At 45.7% G+C, this 18,656-nt stretch overlaps 1 protein-coding gene across 1 annotated transcript in view; it reads left to right on the forward strand.

The window, feature by feature from the left end:
• Positions 1 to 523: 523 nt before the first annotated feature.
• Positions 524 to 18,656, forward strand: part of LOC147610226 (phragmoplastin DRP1E-like) — a 96,724-nt gene continuing 78,591 nt past the window's right edge. Inside the window, exons 1-3 of the mRNA XM_086786543.1 lie at positions 524 to 791; positions 894 to 957; positions 1,118 to 1,222. Coding sequence (XP_086642669.1) covers positions 663 to 791; positions 894 to 957; positions 1,118 to 1,222 — 298 coding nt within the window. The 5' untranslated portion in view covers positions 524 to 662. The remainder of the gene's footprint in view (positions 792 to 893; positions 958 to 1,117; positions 1,223 to 18,656) is intronic.

An 18,656-nucleotide genomic window follows, 5' to 3' on the forward strand; every position in this document is an offset into this window, starting at 1 on the left:
ATATGAGCGTGTTGTTGCTTAATGTGAGAGCAGGCAAGAGAATGAACATAGCTCCGCACTTACTAGAGAGAGGGGCCTTTGATGTGCTCCTATGCATGATAGACCTTTAAGATAGACAGAGAGTTTGGTGCACTCCTATGTACGAGAGAGAAGAAAAGGTGAGGCAGAACCCATGCCCTTTTGCAAGTAGTGAAGAATCGATATGATATGAAGAGGTGTGTAGGTCACACAGTGTGGAGACCACATGGGGTAGACGTGAGCGGCAATGAAAAGCGCATGCAAAAATGAAGAGCAACACAAAACCATAGTTTCTTCACATGGAGGCGCATGTAAAATATTAATCAGAGTGATGTTTCCTAAGGTTAGAAAAAGTAATGCAACCTAGTGTGCTCTTAGTTTTCTCACTTAAATTAATCATGAACGTAGGGAGCACTATTTTAATTAATTAATTACCAAAAAAATTTGGGTACTTATTTTTTTTATTTAGGCTCTTCATAATTGCTCCATATATATGCGTTCGGAATTTACAGTTCAGCAATCATACTCCACGCGGAAGGCCATCATCTTCAGACAACATTTCATCATCAACAAAGAAGAGTAAGAATAGCCGTTGATCTTGCAAACAGGGCGCACGCAGACGCAGGAGGGCATTTGCTCCAGCGATGGAGAACTTGATCGGCCTGGTCAATCGGATCCAGAGGGCTTGCACTGCGTTGGGCGATTACGGGGGCGACAGCGCTTTGCCCACACTGTGGGAAGCTCTCCCCTCTGTGGCGGTCGTTGGCGGGCAGGTTCATCCAAAAATGGAAACCCTAATCATAATTTTCTTAATGTCTTTCATTCCCTTTCTGATCAGTTGAATCTAACCTACCTCCTCGTTTTCTCATGGGCAGAGCTCCGGCAAGTCCTCCGTGTTGGAGAGCATCGTGGGCAGGGACTTCTTACCCAGGGGTTCAGGTAGATCAAAGGCAGAAAAACCAAAATATTTTTCCTTTTAGTTGGTTAATGAAGGTCATCAGATTTTCTGATTCTTTTAGTTCTTTTGGGCTTATTGGCTCTCTGTTTGGTTGTTTTCGTGACGATTAAACCATGCTTTGAGGGTTTTTTTTTTGGGCAGGAATTGTGACAAGAAGACCCCTTGTCTTGCAACTGCACAAACAAGATGATGGACCAGAGTATGCAGAATTTCTTCATCTGCCCAAACGGAGGTTTACAGATTTTGGTAAGTATATCTCCAGAGGTTCTCTGTCTATGGATGCATGAAGTGCTTTGGAATTTTGCATTCACGAACCTAAGCAATGTTCAACGGGTAGGATTGATTTCATTCTTGACTTGTTTTTCAAGAAATCCATTATCTTCTTGTGCAGCTCCTAGGACTAATTGGCTCGTTAGTGGATGTGAGCACTTACAGAAGTCCCAAAAAACCACCTTAGAGCAATCAAATGTGTGGTAAAAAGTGCATATTGCATGATAGAATATTAATAAGAGGAGGAGCAACACACACTTACATTGTCTGGTATCTTGAAGTCTCTAAGAGATGATGCCATGGGGCTTGAAGTTCAATGAAAGGGTTTGTTTGCATGCTTTATCCATAGTTTTACTTTTGTCGACCTAATAGTATTGGAGCCAGCTTCCTATCCTGTTGAAGCTAAAGAGTGTGGCAATCATCCCCCAGTGGCTGTCTTACCATCCATCTTCCCACTAATCTTTGGCATCTTTAACATCTGAGTCCGCTCGGGGTTCAACGTGGCATTGAGAGATGGACTGAGGAACAGAGAAGCTTTTAGGGAACTGAAAGTGAAAGAAAGATCCCAGGAAGGGAATGCAGCTACTGCTTCTCATGCTTCTTGGACTGGTATTTGTAGGAGGGATGCTGTTTAAACCAAGAACGTTGTTGCTTATGTCAACTAGAATGACGGCTATATGACCGGAAATTTTGCAACCTTTATCCTGCTCATCATCCGACTGCTATCATCTTGGTGTTTATCTTCTTCTTGTCATCCTTAGGATCGTTGAAAGGGCAGCCAACAAGTCAACCAACTGGGCTTAGTCGTCTTCCATCAGAGATGGCTCCATGATGCACCAGGGGAACTGGAGGATGAGCAATCCCCTGGACCAGATGGGCTCACCCCCAAATGGTATAGATGGGCATGGGATTTTATCAAAGAGGACTACTGACAAATGATCCAATTTTGTGTGGAAAATAATGAACTACCCAATGGTTGTAACAAGGGAGTCATTATGTTTTTTGACAAAGGGGAGGACAAAAAACCACTTGAGCAAGTGGAGACACATGAGGTGTTGGAATGCACAGCGGAAAAGAGATGAACTGCTGTGAGAAAGAAAATGCAGAAGTGGAGAGAGGCTGTATAAACTCTGCTATATACACAAGATCCGGTACAAGAATGGTGTGGGGGCAAGGGTGGTGGTATTTATACCAACCTGGGCTGCTGGTTGGCCAGCGTAAAACAGGCCAATGGCAGCACAATCATCTCCACAACTGGAAAATACCAATCAGCCAGCATAAAATGGCAGTCGGCCAGCCCTTGAGCAAGTCGGCCAGCATCACAACAATCGGCCAGAGACGGGACAAGTGGGCTAGAAATAGACAGTCCCCACGACCAGACAAAACAGGGAAAAAACATGGAACATGAGGAAAAATGTGTCATGTGCACAGTGTGTATCTACCGTGTGCTTACACGCACACAAGACTAGCTTCGAGGTTTGGGGAAGCTTGGAGCTAGGCAAGCTGATTGGTGAGCTGAGTTAGGGATAGACTAACGGGTGGGCACCCAAGTATGGATGGGTGGGCGCCCAAGTGTGGACACCCGAGGACCGGCCAAGAGCCTATAAAAGGGTGGCCAAGGTTAGTTATTAGTCATATAGAGTCTTGCGTGATTTGTGAGAGCTCTATGGTCTGGAGCCTGGATCTAGTGAAGACGTGCACCTGCTTTATGCAGCTGAGGCCGGCAGCAATCTTGAGACCCGTGAGGGTAGCTTCGTGGCGGTATGGGACCTCGCGAGGTGGAGATTGGTCGGTACGTCAACCTAGTTAGCTTAGCTCGTGGCTTGGTGGGGACAGCCAAGACTGTGGGCTTGCCCACGGCTGTCATGGTTGGGAGGTGAGTCAGGCCTGCACACCCCCCCCCCCCCCCCCCGGACAGCCGTGGGCAAGCCCATAGTCTTGGCTGTACCCACCGAGCCACGAGCTGAGCTAACTAGGTTGACGTACCGACCAATCTCCACCTCGCGACGTCCCATACTGCCACGAAGCTACCCTCGCGGGCCTCGAGATTGCTGCTGGCCTCGGCTGCATAAAGCAGGTGCACGTCTGCACTAGATCCAGGCTCCAGACCATAGAGCTCTCACAAATCACGCGAGACTCTATATGACTAATGACTAACCTTGGCCACCCTTTTATAGGCTCTTGGCCGGTCATCGGGTGTCCACCCTTGGGCGCTCGCCCGTCCATACTTGGGTGCCCGCCCGTTAGTCTATCCCTAACTCAGCTATTCACATGGGGGGTGCCCGGACAGAGTTAATGATGTGTGGACATCCCTAGGTGTGAAGGGGGGAACTAGAACATTAGAATTTTAATGTTTTATTAAAGTTGCCCCTAGGCCTTAGTGGCCCCTAGGGAACTTTAATGATAATTAAAGTGGGGGGCCCTAGGATTATTATGGGGAGGGGGCCACTCCACTTTTGGAGTGTGTGCTTCTCTCTCCTCTCTCCTCTCTCTCTCTCTTCTTTTTGGGAAAAAGAATCGTGGAGCAAACGTGCCCTTGTGGGGAAGCGTGGAAAAGCAAGGGGAGAAGGAGTCGACTGCTGATTAGGTGTGCTGCTGCTGTTTTCCTCTGCAAACTCAGTCGTACAGTCCACGTGTGCAGTCCGTACAGCACTGTACGACTGCAAGTACAGTACGGCTGCAGTTTCTTCACTGGGTGCAGGCGGTGCAGACAGCCAGAGAAGGTACAGAGGCTGTGGGCTCTGACAGGGGCTGTACAGCAGGTACAGACACCTGTACGACTGCTGACAGGTGGCCGTACAATCAGGTACAGGTGGTGTCTGCTGTACAACAGCAAGTACAGGTGCTGGGCATCATCTGTTGCAGGCGGCGCAGGCGACCAGCATCAAGACAGCAGGCGGCTACTACTGGTTACTGCAGGTACAGCCCGTACAGTCTTGTAAGGACAAGTACAAACAAGTACAGACTGGTACAGTGCTGTTTTTCAGATCTGTACAGTCAAGTACAGCATAGAGTTGGACACAAGGAGGAGGGTACAGACAAGTACTTACACACGTGTGAAGCAGGGTTGTGGAAACAAGTGCCTGCAAGTACAGATTGGTACCGTTACTTCCTCCAGTGCAAATACACGGGCTGATTTTGGTAAGCTCCGCATGTGTTCATCTATCTCTCTTTCTGCTGCTTGATGTCTGTTGCAGATTTGAGTTATCTGGCCCCTTGTGAGAGGAGGGGTATGGCAGATTGACAAGGGTGGAGACAGAGGTTGAACAGTACATGTATGTATGAGCTGAGATGTTGAATCATGTGCTTGAGTTATGCCAGATGTATGCTCATGGCTGCCCTGCTTAGTGGTCTTGGCTGAACAGAGGGAGGCACAGTGTGTTGCTTTGAGACGCAGATCTGTGTACATGGATCCTCGGTGCTAAGAGGTATTGTGGGCCGTCAGATTGGACATACAGGTGTAATCTCTTGGCTGATTTTTGGTTGTACTCAGCCTTTCATACTTTTGGAATTGAATAAAGAAATACCGCAAGGAGCGCCAAGCTTTGGGGCCAACAGGTGTCGCTTTGTTTTCAAATTTGGGCACTCTAGCCCCAATCTTTTCTGTTCTCATATCTAGACTACAAGTGGACGGGTGACTGCCAGTCTACCGCACTCTGGTTTCTATCAGAGGCCGGTTTCAGAAGATGAGGTCGAAGAAAGGTATGTGTTCAAGAAGCTTGCTGTTTTGTTTATGCATGCTGCTGTTTTTTTCAGTTAGTATGTGTTTTTTCATCAAAGAACTTGTGTTGGAGAAGGTGGTCTAGTAGGGTTGATTTGCTTTGCAAGAAGGCTGAAGATTCGTGTTTGTGCAATCGCATGAACAGTTGAGAGAGAGAGAAAAAAAAGCAAAAAAGCCAGTCGGCTATTGTTGAAAGAGAAAGAGAGAGAGAGTGAGAGAAAGGATCGCCAACTGTTGTATGCGCAGGATACTGCTAGCCGGGACTTGCACGCAGGCACTGGGCGCAGGCATATAGGTTGGCATCTCCAGTGCGCAGCGCAGGCAGGCGGCCAAGCCTATGTAGCGCAGGCAGGCGGGCGGCCATGCCTATGCGCAGTTGGCAAAGCTTGTGCGTAAGCGTGCAGCGTGGACAGGCAGCCGTGCGCAGGCAGCCACGCCTTTGCGCAGACGGCAAGGCATGAGCACAGGCGTCGGCGACTTCAGTCCCACACAGGCGACTTCACGCCACGCAGGTGGCAGGTGGTGCTATTTTCAGGTGGGCACAGAAAAAACACGAAAGCATACCAGCGTTCGAATTTAGTTTTTGTTTTTTTTGGGGAAAAAAAAAACAAAACATACGCTTTGCTTTCGTTTTTTTGGATTAAACCTTATTAAAAGGTTTAAAGACCTATTTAAAGTTTAAAGGTCCCCTCTAAGGTTTAAAGGTGTTTTTTTTAAAAGAAAGAAAGAAAGAAAGAAAGAAAGAAAGAAAGAAAAAATAATATATATATATATATATATATATATATATATATATATATATATATATATATATAAACACAAAAGCAAAAGCTCAAGTAGCTTTTGGGGACAGTTATATAAACCCCTTAAGTGGGCTTCTTGCCACAAATCTCTCAAGTTTTCAAGCTCTCAAGTTCTCTTGCACTTTTATTGTGCAAAGATCGAATTTTCTCTCCACTTGTCCTCTTCACGATGTCGACCCAAGAATCGGAGTTGGAGCTCCTTGTCGAACGCGAAGGCTTGCCGGCTACTACGGAAGATACCAATGCCGATCTTTTTGACGATTATGTGTCAAAATCAGATCTCCAAGAGTTCAAAGTTGCTCTCGAAGCTTCTTCTTCGGAACTCGCCGCCAAGCTTTGCAGAACTCCATCTGTCTCTTGACCACTACTGTCTCTACTCTTTCGGGTATGGATACCTTGGCCTCTGCTTTAGGCCCCGATATTACTCTGGAACCGTTCAGGGGCGAGCAAAAGCAGCATACCAAGGAGATCGTGGACACATGGCTACATAAGTGGCAGGTCCATTTTCAGTTTCATCCATATGATGATGGAAAAAAGATCCAGCTAGCAGCAGGTTTCCTCTCAGGCAAAGCTTTACTTTGGTGGAAGAAACTCAACCCAAAGCCAACAACTTGGGCACAATTCGAAGACGTCTTCAAGAAGGAATTCCTCAAGAAAGAGGATGATTATGATATTGTTGCCTGGTTTACAGCTTTGACCATGACCTCGCAGCACCTCACTTATGAGGTGTACCTCCAGAAGTTTAGGGACTTGCAAATGAAAGCTACAAAGATAAATCCCACTACTCTTTTGGAGTTCTTCGTTAGCTGGTTTACCAGACTTATACCGTTTACATGTAAAAAATAACAAATGCAAAACATTGGACGAAGCCATTCATTCAGCTCGTATCTATGATGATACAATGGTCTCTTCCAAGTCTAAACCCGTTACCGAGCAGAGGAACAAGCATAAAAGAAAGTTCTCTGCACCTATGGCTAACACGACTGAAGGAAAGTCTTCGGACCAATCTTCGAAGAATTCAAGTTCGACACCAGCGAAGAAGAAACGACTCCTTAAAGCTTTGAAGCTCAAGGAGGGACATTGTTTTATCTGCGAGACGACGAAAAAGAACACATGCGTAACGAGTGCCCGAAGCAAAAGGGTACAAAGACCAACGTAGGACCCAAGCCAGAGGCAGCTAACCAGTTGTCTTTGACAGGTACGTCAGTTACTGTACTTTCTCGTCCTAGTACATGCTCTGATTGTCTGTTCAACTCTCAAGTATTTGGCTTGCATGATCTTCTTCGAGTTTATGGAGAAGTGAATGGCCATCAAATTCACATTCTTCTAGACCCTGGCAGCTCACACAACTTTGTTAACTACAAACTTGTGCAGAAATTGAGTCTTGATACGACACCCAGCGATCATACCTATGAGGTATGCCTATATGCGGGAAGGCAAGTATGGGATCGAAAGGTGGAGATGCTTTCAATCCAGATTCAAGACTACAAAGATACTCTAGAATGCTATATTATGCACCTAGAAAATGTAGACTTGTTATTAGGTATTGAGTGGTTTAAGACTCTTCAAGTCTAGATAGATTGGTCTAGTCATATTTTTTCTTTTCAGCATAAGAACATCCAGTATAGTATTTTAGGTGATTGTATTCAATGTCTCAGGGACCTCTTGTAAATACAGTTGATTTTGAAAATATAATGGATTCTTCTTTGTATATCGCTTTCCATTGTGTATTGATTCCACTTTCTTCCTTTCTCATCCCTTCCATGGATGTCAATTAATTAAGTGTGTTTGAAAGCGAAGAATTACAGAAGATACTTGATTCGTTTCAAGATGTATTTCCTAAGGAACTGCCATCGGGTTTACCACCTGAACGGGCCGTAGATCATCGTATTGACTTGATCCCTGGTGCTCATCCTGTCAGTATTCCACCTTACAGGATGAGCCAAGTTAAGGAAGATGAGTTGGCTAAACAACTCGAAGATTATTTGAGGATGGGCTAGATCCGTCCAAGTAAATCACCTTGGGGTACACTTGTGCTGCTTAGGAGAAAGAAGTACAACACCTGGAGAATGTGTATAGATTACAAGAGATTGAACAAGCTGACAATTAAGAACCGTTATCCTCTCCCTAGATCAGATGACCTGATTGACCGGTTAGCAGGAGTGAAATATTTCACGAAGATAGATTTATGTACTGGCTATCACCAGATACGTATTCATGAAAGGCATGTCGAAAGAACCGCCTTTCGGACTAGGTATGGTCATTACGAGTTTCTCGTATTACCTTTTGGATTAACCAATGCTCCAGCCACTTTCCAGTAAATGATGAATGATCTTTTTCGTGACCATTTGTGGAAATTTGTGGTGGTGTTTCCGGATGATATTTTGATATATAGTCGTACTCTTGAGGATCATGTTAGACACCTCGTCTTATCTATTTTAAGACAGAATCGACTATATGCTAAGTTAAGTAAATGTGAGTTTTTTATGACAGACATTATTTACTTGGGACACAAGATCACTAGAGATGGATTGAGCATTGACTATAACCGAGTTCAGAAGGTTCTGGACTGGCCTATGCTGCGAACAGTTAAACAACTTTGTTCTTTTCTCGGTTTTGTTGTTTTTTTTCGGAAATCTGTGCGGGAGTACTCTCAGCTCACACTACCGATGATCGACTTATTGAAAGGTCGTGGACGTAAGTCAAATCAGCCTATCACTTGGAATAACGATTTGGATATGTTCTTCAGACTTTTGAAAGATAAAGTCAAGGAAGCACCTATCTTAGCATTACCCGATCCTAGTCGGCCTTATGTTCTTGAAACTGATGCCAGTGACTATGCCATCGGGGCTGCTCTATTTCAAGATGGGAGACTGGTTGCTTTTGAAAGTAAAAAGCTAGACGACACTCAATCTCGTTGGCCAACCCTTGAGAAGGAGCTTTATGCTGTGATTCATGCTCTCAAGGTTTGGAGACATTATTTATATGGCTCCAAGTTTGTGGTATTGACTGATGATCAGTCAATCAAGTATGTGTGTGATGTGGATGATTTGAGAGGAAGGAAAGCTCGTTGGGCTGAGTTAATGCAAGATTTTGATTTTGAGATTCGTTATAGAAAAGGGTTCATGAATAGTGTTGCAGATGCGCTTAGTCGAATTCGAGAGGTGAATACTTTGTCGTTCACCGAGATTTCTACTGACTTATTTCAGTCATTGAGAGGGCTTTGCAAGACTGATAGTTATTTTGGTCCATTTTGGCAGAAGATCCAGGATGGGAGCTCATTGATTGACCAAGCCTTAATGACTGAGCAGTCTACCATTCAGGCTGCAAGAGGCCAGTGGATGATTCGGAATGGTTTACTATTCCGTAATGACAAAATTTGTGTACCACAGATCTCGGACATTAGGTCCAAGATTCTTAAAAAGTGTCACGACGTCCTTTCTGCTGGACACTATCGTTAGTGAAACACACTTTTTATTGGCCAAAGATGAAAGGGTATGTAGAAGATCATGTTCTCAAGTGTCAAATTTGTCAGGCAAATAAAGCTGAACGCTTTAGACAGGCTGGGTTGTTGCATCCTTTGCAAATCCCAGGTAATAAATGGGAAAGTATTTCCATGGATTTTATTACCGGATTGCCAAGAAGGTCACGATTCTATTTGGGTTGTGGTAGATCGCTTGACAAAAATGGCTAGATTTTTACCGACCTGGAACACTATTACAGCTACGCAATTAGCATGGCAGTTTATCGAGCAATTGTTTAGACTGTACGGGTTATCGTAGGACATAGTCAGTGATAGGGACTCTAAGTTTACGAGTGATTTTTGGAAACCTGTTTTTGGGAAGTTGAAAACAACTTTGAATTTGAGTTCCTCAGATCATCCTCAATCTGATGGCCAGATTGAAAGAGTGAATCAGATTTTGGAGGATATGCTTCGAGCATATGTATCCAAAAGACAGAGTTCATGGGAGGATTATCTTCCTATGTTAGAATTTGCATATAACAGTACTAAGCATACGAGTACAGGTTTTAGTCCTTTCATGCTTATGTATGGTTTTCAACCTAGATCACCTGTTACAGTAGGATTCTCAGGACTTCAGCATGATGCAGCACGTAATTTTTGCAAGATATGCAAGAAATGTTACAAGTTGCGAAAGAATCTACTAGAAGTGCTCAAGACCGAGATAGGTTTTATTCTAATAAACATCGTTCACCCAGAGAGTTCTTTGAAGGAACGATGGTGTATTTGTGAGTTCCGAAAGATTTCGAGACTTTACGGATAGGTCGATCTCCGAAATTATCTCCTAGATACTGTGGACCATTTTGTATTACACGAAGGATTGGTTCAGTTGCATATAAATTGGATTTGCCTTCTCATGTGAAAGTTCATCCTATATTTTATGTCACTAGACGTAAGGAAGTACTGGGTGTAACGGACCAGTTAGTTACTTCTCAAGAAATTATAGATGTCGAGGACATGACATTTGTTCTGCACGAACTTCAAAAGATTCTTGCATTTCGTGAAAGAAGATTGCGTAATACGCTTATCACGGAATACAAGATCAAGTGGAAGGATCGTGTTGAGGAGGACGCTACATGGGAGACATTGACTACTCTTCAGAGAGATTACCCTGGCTTTTTAGTGAGCTCAGGAGTGAGCTCTTAGAGGAAGGGGAGTATGTCATGTGTACAGTGTGTATCTACCGTGTGCTACACGCACACAAGACTAGCTTCGAGGTTTGGGGAAGCTTGGAGCTAGGCAGGCTGATTGGCGAGCTGAGATAGGGATAGACTAACGGGCGGGCACCCAAGTATGGAGGGGCGGGCGCCCAAGTGTGGACGCTCGATGACCGGTCAAGAGCCTATAAAAGGGTGGCCAAGGTTAGTCATTAGTCATATAGAGTCTCGCGTGATTTGTGAGAGCGCTATGGTCTGGAGCCTGGATCTAGTGCAGACGTGCACCTGCTTTATGCAGCCGAGGCCGGTAGCAATCTCGAGACCCGCGAGGGTAGCTTCGTGGCGGTATGGGACGTCGCGAGGTGGAGATTGGTCGGTACGTCAACCTAGTTAGCTCAGCTCGTGGCTCGGTGGGGACAGCCAAGACTGTGGGCTTGCCCACAGCTGTCATGGTTGGGAGGTGAGTTAGTTTTGCACCCCCCCTTGTTGTTTGTTTGTTTGCAGGTTTTGAGTCTCGTACCAGGAGCGTTCCACGAGGAGATCCGGTGGGGATTTGACAAAATGGAGACTACAGCTATCCGAGCGGGCACACCTCCTTTCAATTCCTGGATGTAGAACCAACCCCATTGAGCTGGAGTGCTGACGGAGCATGTGCTGAGGTAGAGGCTTCGTGAAGAGGTCCGCTGCATTGTCCTCCGTCGAACAAGAGATAAGCAAGGTGTCACCGGGCAAAATCTTCTCACGAACAAAGTGAAATTGTATCTATATGTGCTTGGTCCGGGCATGGAAGACCGGGTTCCGAGCAATAGCTATACAGCTGTGGTTATCGCATTGGATGACCGTGGGTTCCTTCTGTGGAAACCCAATCTTGCCAAGTAACCTCCACAGCCACACAACCTCGCAAGCAACACCACAAGCAGCTCGATACCTTGCCTCTGTAGAAGACAAGGCAATAGTTCTATCTGTTGCTGCTCCAAGAAATAGCTCCTGAGCCAAGGGTAAATCCGTAGCCTGATGTAGATCTCCTCGTGTTTGGATCTCCTCCCCAATCTGAGTCACGCCAACTTGGGAGTCTGACTTGTTCTGTCGTTCCCCCGCTTGTGTTATGGAAGAGTCAAAGATCCTTCGTACCTTGCAGATACCGCAAGATCCGCAATCTTGCGTCCCAATGAGTCTTCAAAGGTGACTGCATGAATGAGCTCAATAGCCCCATTGGAAAACTCAAGTCCAATCTGGTGTTCAACTACGAAATCAATGAACCAACAAGTTTTCGATACAAGGACTCAGGAGGCATCAACCTGCTCACAAGGATCATTAACTGTAAGTTTGGTATTCGGGTCCATCGGTGAAGAAATAGGCTTGTAGTTCTCCATCCCAAAGGCTTCCAACAACTCATGAACATACTCTGCTGAGAAACAAAGCACCCCTTCTGGGTTTGCCAAATCTCCAATCCCAAAAAGAAATGGAGTAAGCCTAAATCTGTCAAACTTCTTTGACAAGGCAGCCTTCATCACAGCTATGTGCTCCACATGACCGCCAGTGAGAATAAGATCATCCACGTAAAGGATAATCAAGGTGACCATACCGCATTCTCGAGAGAGATACAAGTTCGGATCTGCAACTGATCTTTGGAAACCCTTTCTAAGAAAGAAAGAGAATCAATCTTCTGATTCCAAGCCCTGGGAGCCTGTTTAAGACCATACAAGGCCTTCGTAACTTGTAAACCATCCCCTTTGATCCTAGAACCTCAAAGCCTGGAGGTTGCTCAACATACACCTCCTCCTACAAGTCAACATTGAGGAGCGTAGATTTTACATCCATCTGATATACCCGCCACCGCTGAGAAGAGGCAAGGGCAAGAACTATCCGAATCGTGGTCATCCTTGCTGTCGGTGCAAAGGTGTCCTCATAATCGACGCCAGGCTGCTGTGCATAGTCCTTAGCCACAAGGCTGGCGTTGTGCTTGTCCATTGATCCATCAGACGTATACTTGGTCTTGTAGATCCACTTGACACCAATGATTGACCGTTTTGATAGTCTCAGAACCAACTCCCAAGTGTTTTTCTTCTTTATGGCTTCAAGTTCCACTTGCATGGCTTTCCTCCAAGTCTCCTGGGAAAGAGCTTCCTTAATGGAAGTGGGCTCTTTGGCCCGAATGATACGAGACATCAAAGCATAGTTCAATTGTAATAGCTCCTCTTATTGACTTTTATCATAAACTCTGTGCAATCTTCGAGGTCCATCCTCTGTGGTCCACTTGGAGGGATACTCCGTAACACCTGACTCCCGAATGGTGTCCAACAACCACTTTGGTACTGGAACAGAACGCGGAGCCTCCTGCTGCTGCTGGGGCTCATCTCCAACCTCGGGCTCAACCTCGACAACTGGCTGAGGCTGGCTAGCTGGACCCATAGCTTGGGAATCATCCTCGTACTCATCTGGTTCTCCAAGAAGTGGCGGCTCCTCAACAGTGGAAGTTGGAACATGCTCATCAAAGACAACATCCCTGCTGATAACAATCTCATTTCGCTCTGGGTCATACAACCTGTAGCCTTTGGAAAGAGAGTTATATCCCACAAATACAAGCTTCTGGAACTTCGAGTCAAGCTTCCCCCTCTACTTCTTTGGAATGTGAATGTAGGCATCACTCCCAAAAACACAGAAATGGGAGACATCTGGTTTCCTGCCAAAACAAGCCTCCTATGGAGTCATCTTAGGTACTGAAGTCGTTGGAGATCGGTTGAGGGTATGGATAGCCGTAGCCACGGTCTCTTCCCAAAGTGGACGAGGAAGATCTTGATGCTCCAGCATCGTCCTCACCATCTCCACCACGGTCCGGTTCTTACGTTCAACTACTCCATTCTCTGAAGGCGATCTGTATTGGCCAGCTCTCGCTTGATGCCATGTTCTGCACAAAAGCATTAGAAGAAATCTCCCCTACTTTGTCAGCCCGAATAGTCTACACCTGCAATCGAGACTCCTTTTCCACCATAACATGCCACTCCTTGAACTGAGCAAAGGCTTGGTTCTTTTGAGAAGAAATCCATGTAAACCTGTTACAATCATCCACAAGCAGCATGAAGTACAAGGAACGTCCCAAAGATGGGGTTTGCATAGGTCCACACAAATTAGTGTGTACCAACTCCAAAGGTTTCGAAGCCCTAGTAGCGTGCTTTGAAAAAGACTCCTTGTGTTGCTTATCACCATAGTTGTTAAAAAACACGTTTTTTTGGAAGAATGAAAAACGTGAACGTTTTCATTTTGGCGGTTATTTTTTTTAAAAAAATAAAAAATAAAAACCCCACGTTTTGGATATCGAACTACATACTTTCTTCGAGCGTGCTGTCGTCGCCTGTACTTTCCTTCGAGCTTGCTGCCGCCGCCTTCCATGCTTTGAAACAAGTGTCGCCACCTTCTTCTCTGCCCGCAGGGCCTGCATTTGCTCCCGCTTGTTGCTCCCGAGTCCTGCCTGCTGCTCTGGTTTGCTCGTGAGTCCCGCTTGCTGCTATGGTTTGCACTGCTCCCGCCGCCTACTCTCGCTTGTTGCTCTGGCCTTTGCCTTGTAGGCTACACCCTCTGCTCCCGCCTATCTGCTGCAGCCTGCTCCCGAGTCCTGCCTATCTGCTACTCCCACGGGTAACCTCTTTGCTGCTCCCACGGGCCACCTGTCCCTTCTGCTCCTGCCTTGCAAGTTGCCCCCCCACCATCTGCTCCCGCCTTTTGTCCCCTCTTCTGCTCCTGCCTTTGCTCCATCTGCCCCTGAGTCTTGAAATGGGCCGAACTCCGGATCTAGTGAATGCACATGTAGAGGAGCTAACCAATTACAATGAGAGTGGCCAAGGAAGGTGGAGATGCAATTATTGCGGTGACATTTACACAGGGAAGGCTACCCGTGTCAAAGTCCACTTGGCCGGGTTAAGGGGAAGGGCATTGCTATATGCCCTAGAGTCCCCAAAGATGTGGTGAATCAGGTGCGAGCACAGATGGCTGCAAGTCTTAAGATGAGGGAGTTGAGGATTTTTCAGGTAGTGGTCAAGGTGTGACCATAAGGGTAAAGGATCAGGAAGAGGAAAGTGCAGGATCGGGTCAAGTTGGGCAAGATGTGGCTTCAAGTTTGGTGCACATGCAAATGTTGTTAGTGGTGCACCATCACGCCCACCTAAGTTGCCCATTGTGAATGCATTGAAGAGGGGGAGTGGAAAGGAGGCATCCAAAAGCAAGTTGTGGCAGCAGCTACGAGGGAGATAACCGAATTGCTCATTGAATGTGCATTATCCTTCCACGTATTGAAGACAAAGCGCTAGAAAAGTTGCAGGATTCATCACTCGCATCTGCACTTCCAAGGAAATCCGCTTCATGGGTGATACCCTATTATACAAAGAAGCCAAGTGCTGCTAAATCCCTCGGGCCAACGTTATGTGTTTGATGTGATTGATCACTTGGGGTATGCATTTAAGGAAGATGAAAGAACGCACACGGGCATTGACACGATCCCACAACTAGGCATGAGCCTCCCACTCTTTCCTAGTAGAAGGTAAAAGCTCACCCTCCAACTCTGGCCGTGGAACTCTAACCACAATGACATCAGCCAAATCATAAGACTCTAGGATAGACTCCATCTGTCACCAGGAGGTGAAACTTTTTGCAGTTGTTTTCTTTATTTACATTTCTTTATAAATATATATATTTTTCTTTTCTTTCTCTTTGGTTGCTGTTGTTTTCCCCCGGGATCTCTTGGAAGGGCTTGGGCCATTGCAATGTCAGAATGGGTCAGCCAGTGGGACTTTGGACCATTGGTTGGCTAAGCCTGAGAACTGCACTGAAAGATGAATGACAGTGTCCAGGACATGGCCACTGAATGAGGGCATAGGCCGGTTTGCACTAGTAAGTGGCCGCCACTGAAATGTGAATGTATCTTGAATTCTAAGCAAATTTTGAAGCGACCATAGTGGTCAAAGATGGTCAGGAGACCAGAAGGAATGCAGTTGACATCATCCCTAAAATCTAGGAAACTGCTATTTTTGGTAGTGTCGGAATTGAAAAGTCTTCGCGTCAGTTTGTGTAGAATGTCAAGGGGACCAAAAGCTGGCAAAGGATTGTTGTGAGAGTGTGAACCAGTCAGGAGATTTTTAGCTTGGAAGATTGCATGTGGAAAAGGCTTAAAAATGTGCCAAGTGTCAAATTTATGTGCATTTTCCACACTGGGAAGGGGGAAGCGTGGGATTTTGGACTGAATGAGGCTCATTTGCAGCCATTATGGTGGATTGTTGCAGGTTAAGAGCTATTGTGGTGCACTCCCTTGCCTTGCAACTCATGTATTGAGGGTTGAGCTTGCTCCCCACACCCTCTCTCTCTCTCTTGCAGACTATGGTAATGCTCTCATCAGATAAAATCAAGTACACTGGGAAGGGGGAAGCGTGGGATTTTGGGCTGAGGCTCATTTGCAGCCATTACGGTGGATTGTTGCAGGTTAAGAGCTATTGTGGTGCACTCCCTTGCCCTGCAACTCATGTATTGAGGGTTGAGCTTGCTCCCCACAGCCTCTCTCTCTCTCTTGCAAACTATGGTAATGCTCTCATTAGATAAAATCAGGTACAGTTGTGTGAATTTCATGCTTATATGCAGAGGCTAGTTGCCTCCTTGAACAGGAACCGGTGTAGTTAGTTCCTACACCAAAGCAGGGACGGAAGAGGGTAATAACCTCTTCAATACAACGCTGTTTCAGCACTGTTTAGGTGCTGTTTTTGGGCTGTTATGTTGCCCGGTTGATGCCAGAATGCAGTAGGACTTTGCTAAAGTCTTCCAGGACAGTACAAGGGTTAATTTGGGCTGAAAACAGAGCTGAAAACAGGTCTGTGCAGAAAATTACAGCAAGCTGAATTGTGATGTTTTGGACCCCATTGGGTAGTCTGATGCCTATGGAAGTGAGCCGGTCAGTTGGGACTCATTCTGAGATGTCATGGAACAGTTTTAGTGCAGTTATGTTGGCAAATTTCTCCCAGAATTTGTAAAACTCAGCTGGTGCAAGTAGAGTGCTCTGTTGCACTCGTGCTTTGTATTTTCCAACTTTTTAACAATAAAGAAATACCGCAAGGGGCGCCGGACTTCGGGGCCAATGTGTTGTTGAGCGAGGGAGCGAGGATTCTGTGATTGTGTGTTTGAGTAAGTCCAGGTTATTTGTGAATGAATTACCGCTTTATGTGTGCATAGACCGGTTTTATGGTTCCGTTGCCGGGACAGGGTCCTCTTTTCTGCAAGAGCCCGGACACGGATTGCATTGGGTGAACAAGAGACACACACAGAGAGGTACAACTGATTACAGGTGAGAAAGATTACGAGATCTTTCTTTGGATACAGGATTCCTTTGAGGGCTCAGTAGACAGCATGGCAGATAAGGAAAAAGGAAAGATCCCGGCAGAAAAGAGTATGCCTACAGAATTTGTGTACCCTCTTTATGCCAACATAGGTGTGCAGCCTGGACTTCGGACACATTTCAGTCCAGTTTTGATGCCTGCAGCACCTGTTTATGTGGCTGAATTTTCTCAGCCTAGTGGACAAAGGGCAGCAAGGATTGGTGCAGAGAAAGTGCAGAAGGATTTACCATTCTTACAGCCGCCAGTCTATGATTACTTGACCCCCAAGAGCAGTAAGCAAAAGGATTACAAAGAAGGTGGTCAAGCAGTGAAGTTTGAGACTTTCAGTGGGATGCAGGACAAATTGAAAGCGCTGACTTTCATTCAGCAGTTTGATGTAGCATTCACTGGAGGCAACTTCACAGAGTCTTCTAAGGTGCGGAAGGCTACTACTTTCTTGAAAGCTAACGCATTGCAGTGGCGGACCTCACTGTTGATGCAAGGACAGGCACCTGCTACATGGGTCCAATTCAAGCAATAGTTCTCTTTTGCATGGCTGACAAACACTTTTGAAGTGGATGTGATGACAGCATGGCACAAACTGGATGCAGCTAATTGTGCAAATCTGGAAGAGTACAATAAGAAATTTTGGAATGCACTCTTGCCAGTAACTTCTTACAGGACAGTGCCATTGTCTGAACAAATAGAGAAGTACTGCTGTGGTTTGCCCAAAGAGATCAGGGATTACTGTATTAAGACCAATGTTTCCAACATGACTCAACTAATTGAGAATGCAAACATGGCTAATGCATTGCTTCATGGAGGTTCAGGTGGTTTCAAGAGCACAGTGAAGAAGGAACCTCAAGGCAAAGGACAGAAGAGGCCACTGTATGGCAAGTCATTTGAAGAGAGAAAGGCATTGATGCAAGCTGGGAAATGTTTCATCTGTGAACAGAAAGGGCATATGGCTGCAAAATGTCCACAACAGCCAGCAAAAGATGCGGAGGATAAACAAGGGCCACCCAAGAAGAAGACAATGCTGAGTGTAGGATTGATACCTGACATGGTTGGTGACCAGCCATGTGATGATGCGACAGAATTGTGCAGAGCATGGGGTAAAATCAGAGATGCTACAGTGCTGATTTTCTTTGACCTTGGTGCTCGAGCCAACTTTATTTCACCGGCATTGGCAGCCAAGTTGGGAATTCGTGTTGAAGAGATGGGACCAGTTGGACAGGCTGATTTGGCATGCCCTGGGCATTCAGTTCCTGTCACTCCTATACTTGGCAAACTTCGCATGCATATACAGAGTTATGTTGACACAGAGGAGTTTCTTATCATGCCCTTGGAAGGATGTGATGTCCTATTGGGAATTCCATGGTGTCATAGGAAACATGCAGTGTTGGATGCCTTCAACAGGAAAATCACAATTGTACATAGGGACAAGACTCATGTTTTGGATGTGAAGCTGAAAGGAGAGTCTGTCCCAGTTATTTCTGCTTTTTGAACCTGAATTTTGAATGACCTGCACATTTGTATTATATGTTTGGCAATGTACAGTTTTGACATTTGTTGTCAATGACTTAATCAATGAATGAACTTTCAGTGCTTTGAAGTTGTATCTGTTACACTTCAATGAATGATTATACGTGTTGTGACACTAATAGTGCGGGGACACGTGCTATCGCCCTGTGTTGTATCCGGAAACATGTATTTGAAAGGCTTGAACCTGTGATGACACAAATGGTAGTGGGGAATTCCTATCATCGCCCTGTGTCATCTGTTCACAGGAGATGCATGCGATGACACTAATCACCTGGGGAATCTTGTGATTGTCCTGTGTCATCCGTTTGCAT

This window comes from Cibotium barometz, chromosome 49 (assembly GCF_041138505.1).
Source record: "Cibotium barometz isolate CiBa-2024 chromosome 49, ASM4113850v1, whole genome shotgun sequence".
Lineage (NCBI taxonomy): Eukaryota > Viridiplantae > Streptophyta > Polypodiopsida > Cyatheales > Cibotiaceae > Cibotium > Cibotium barometz.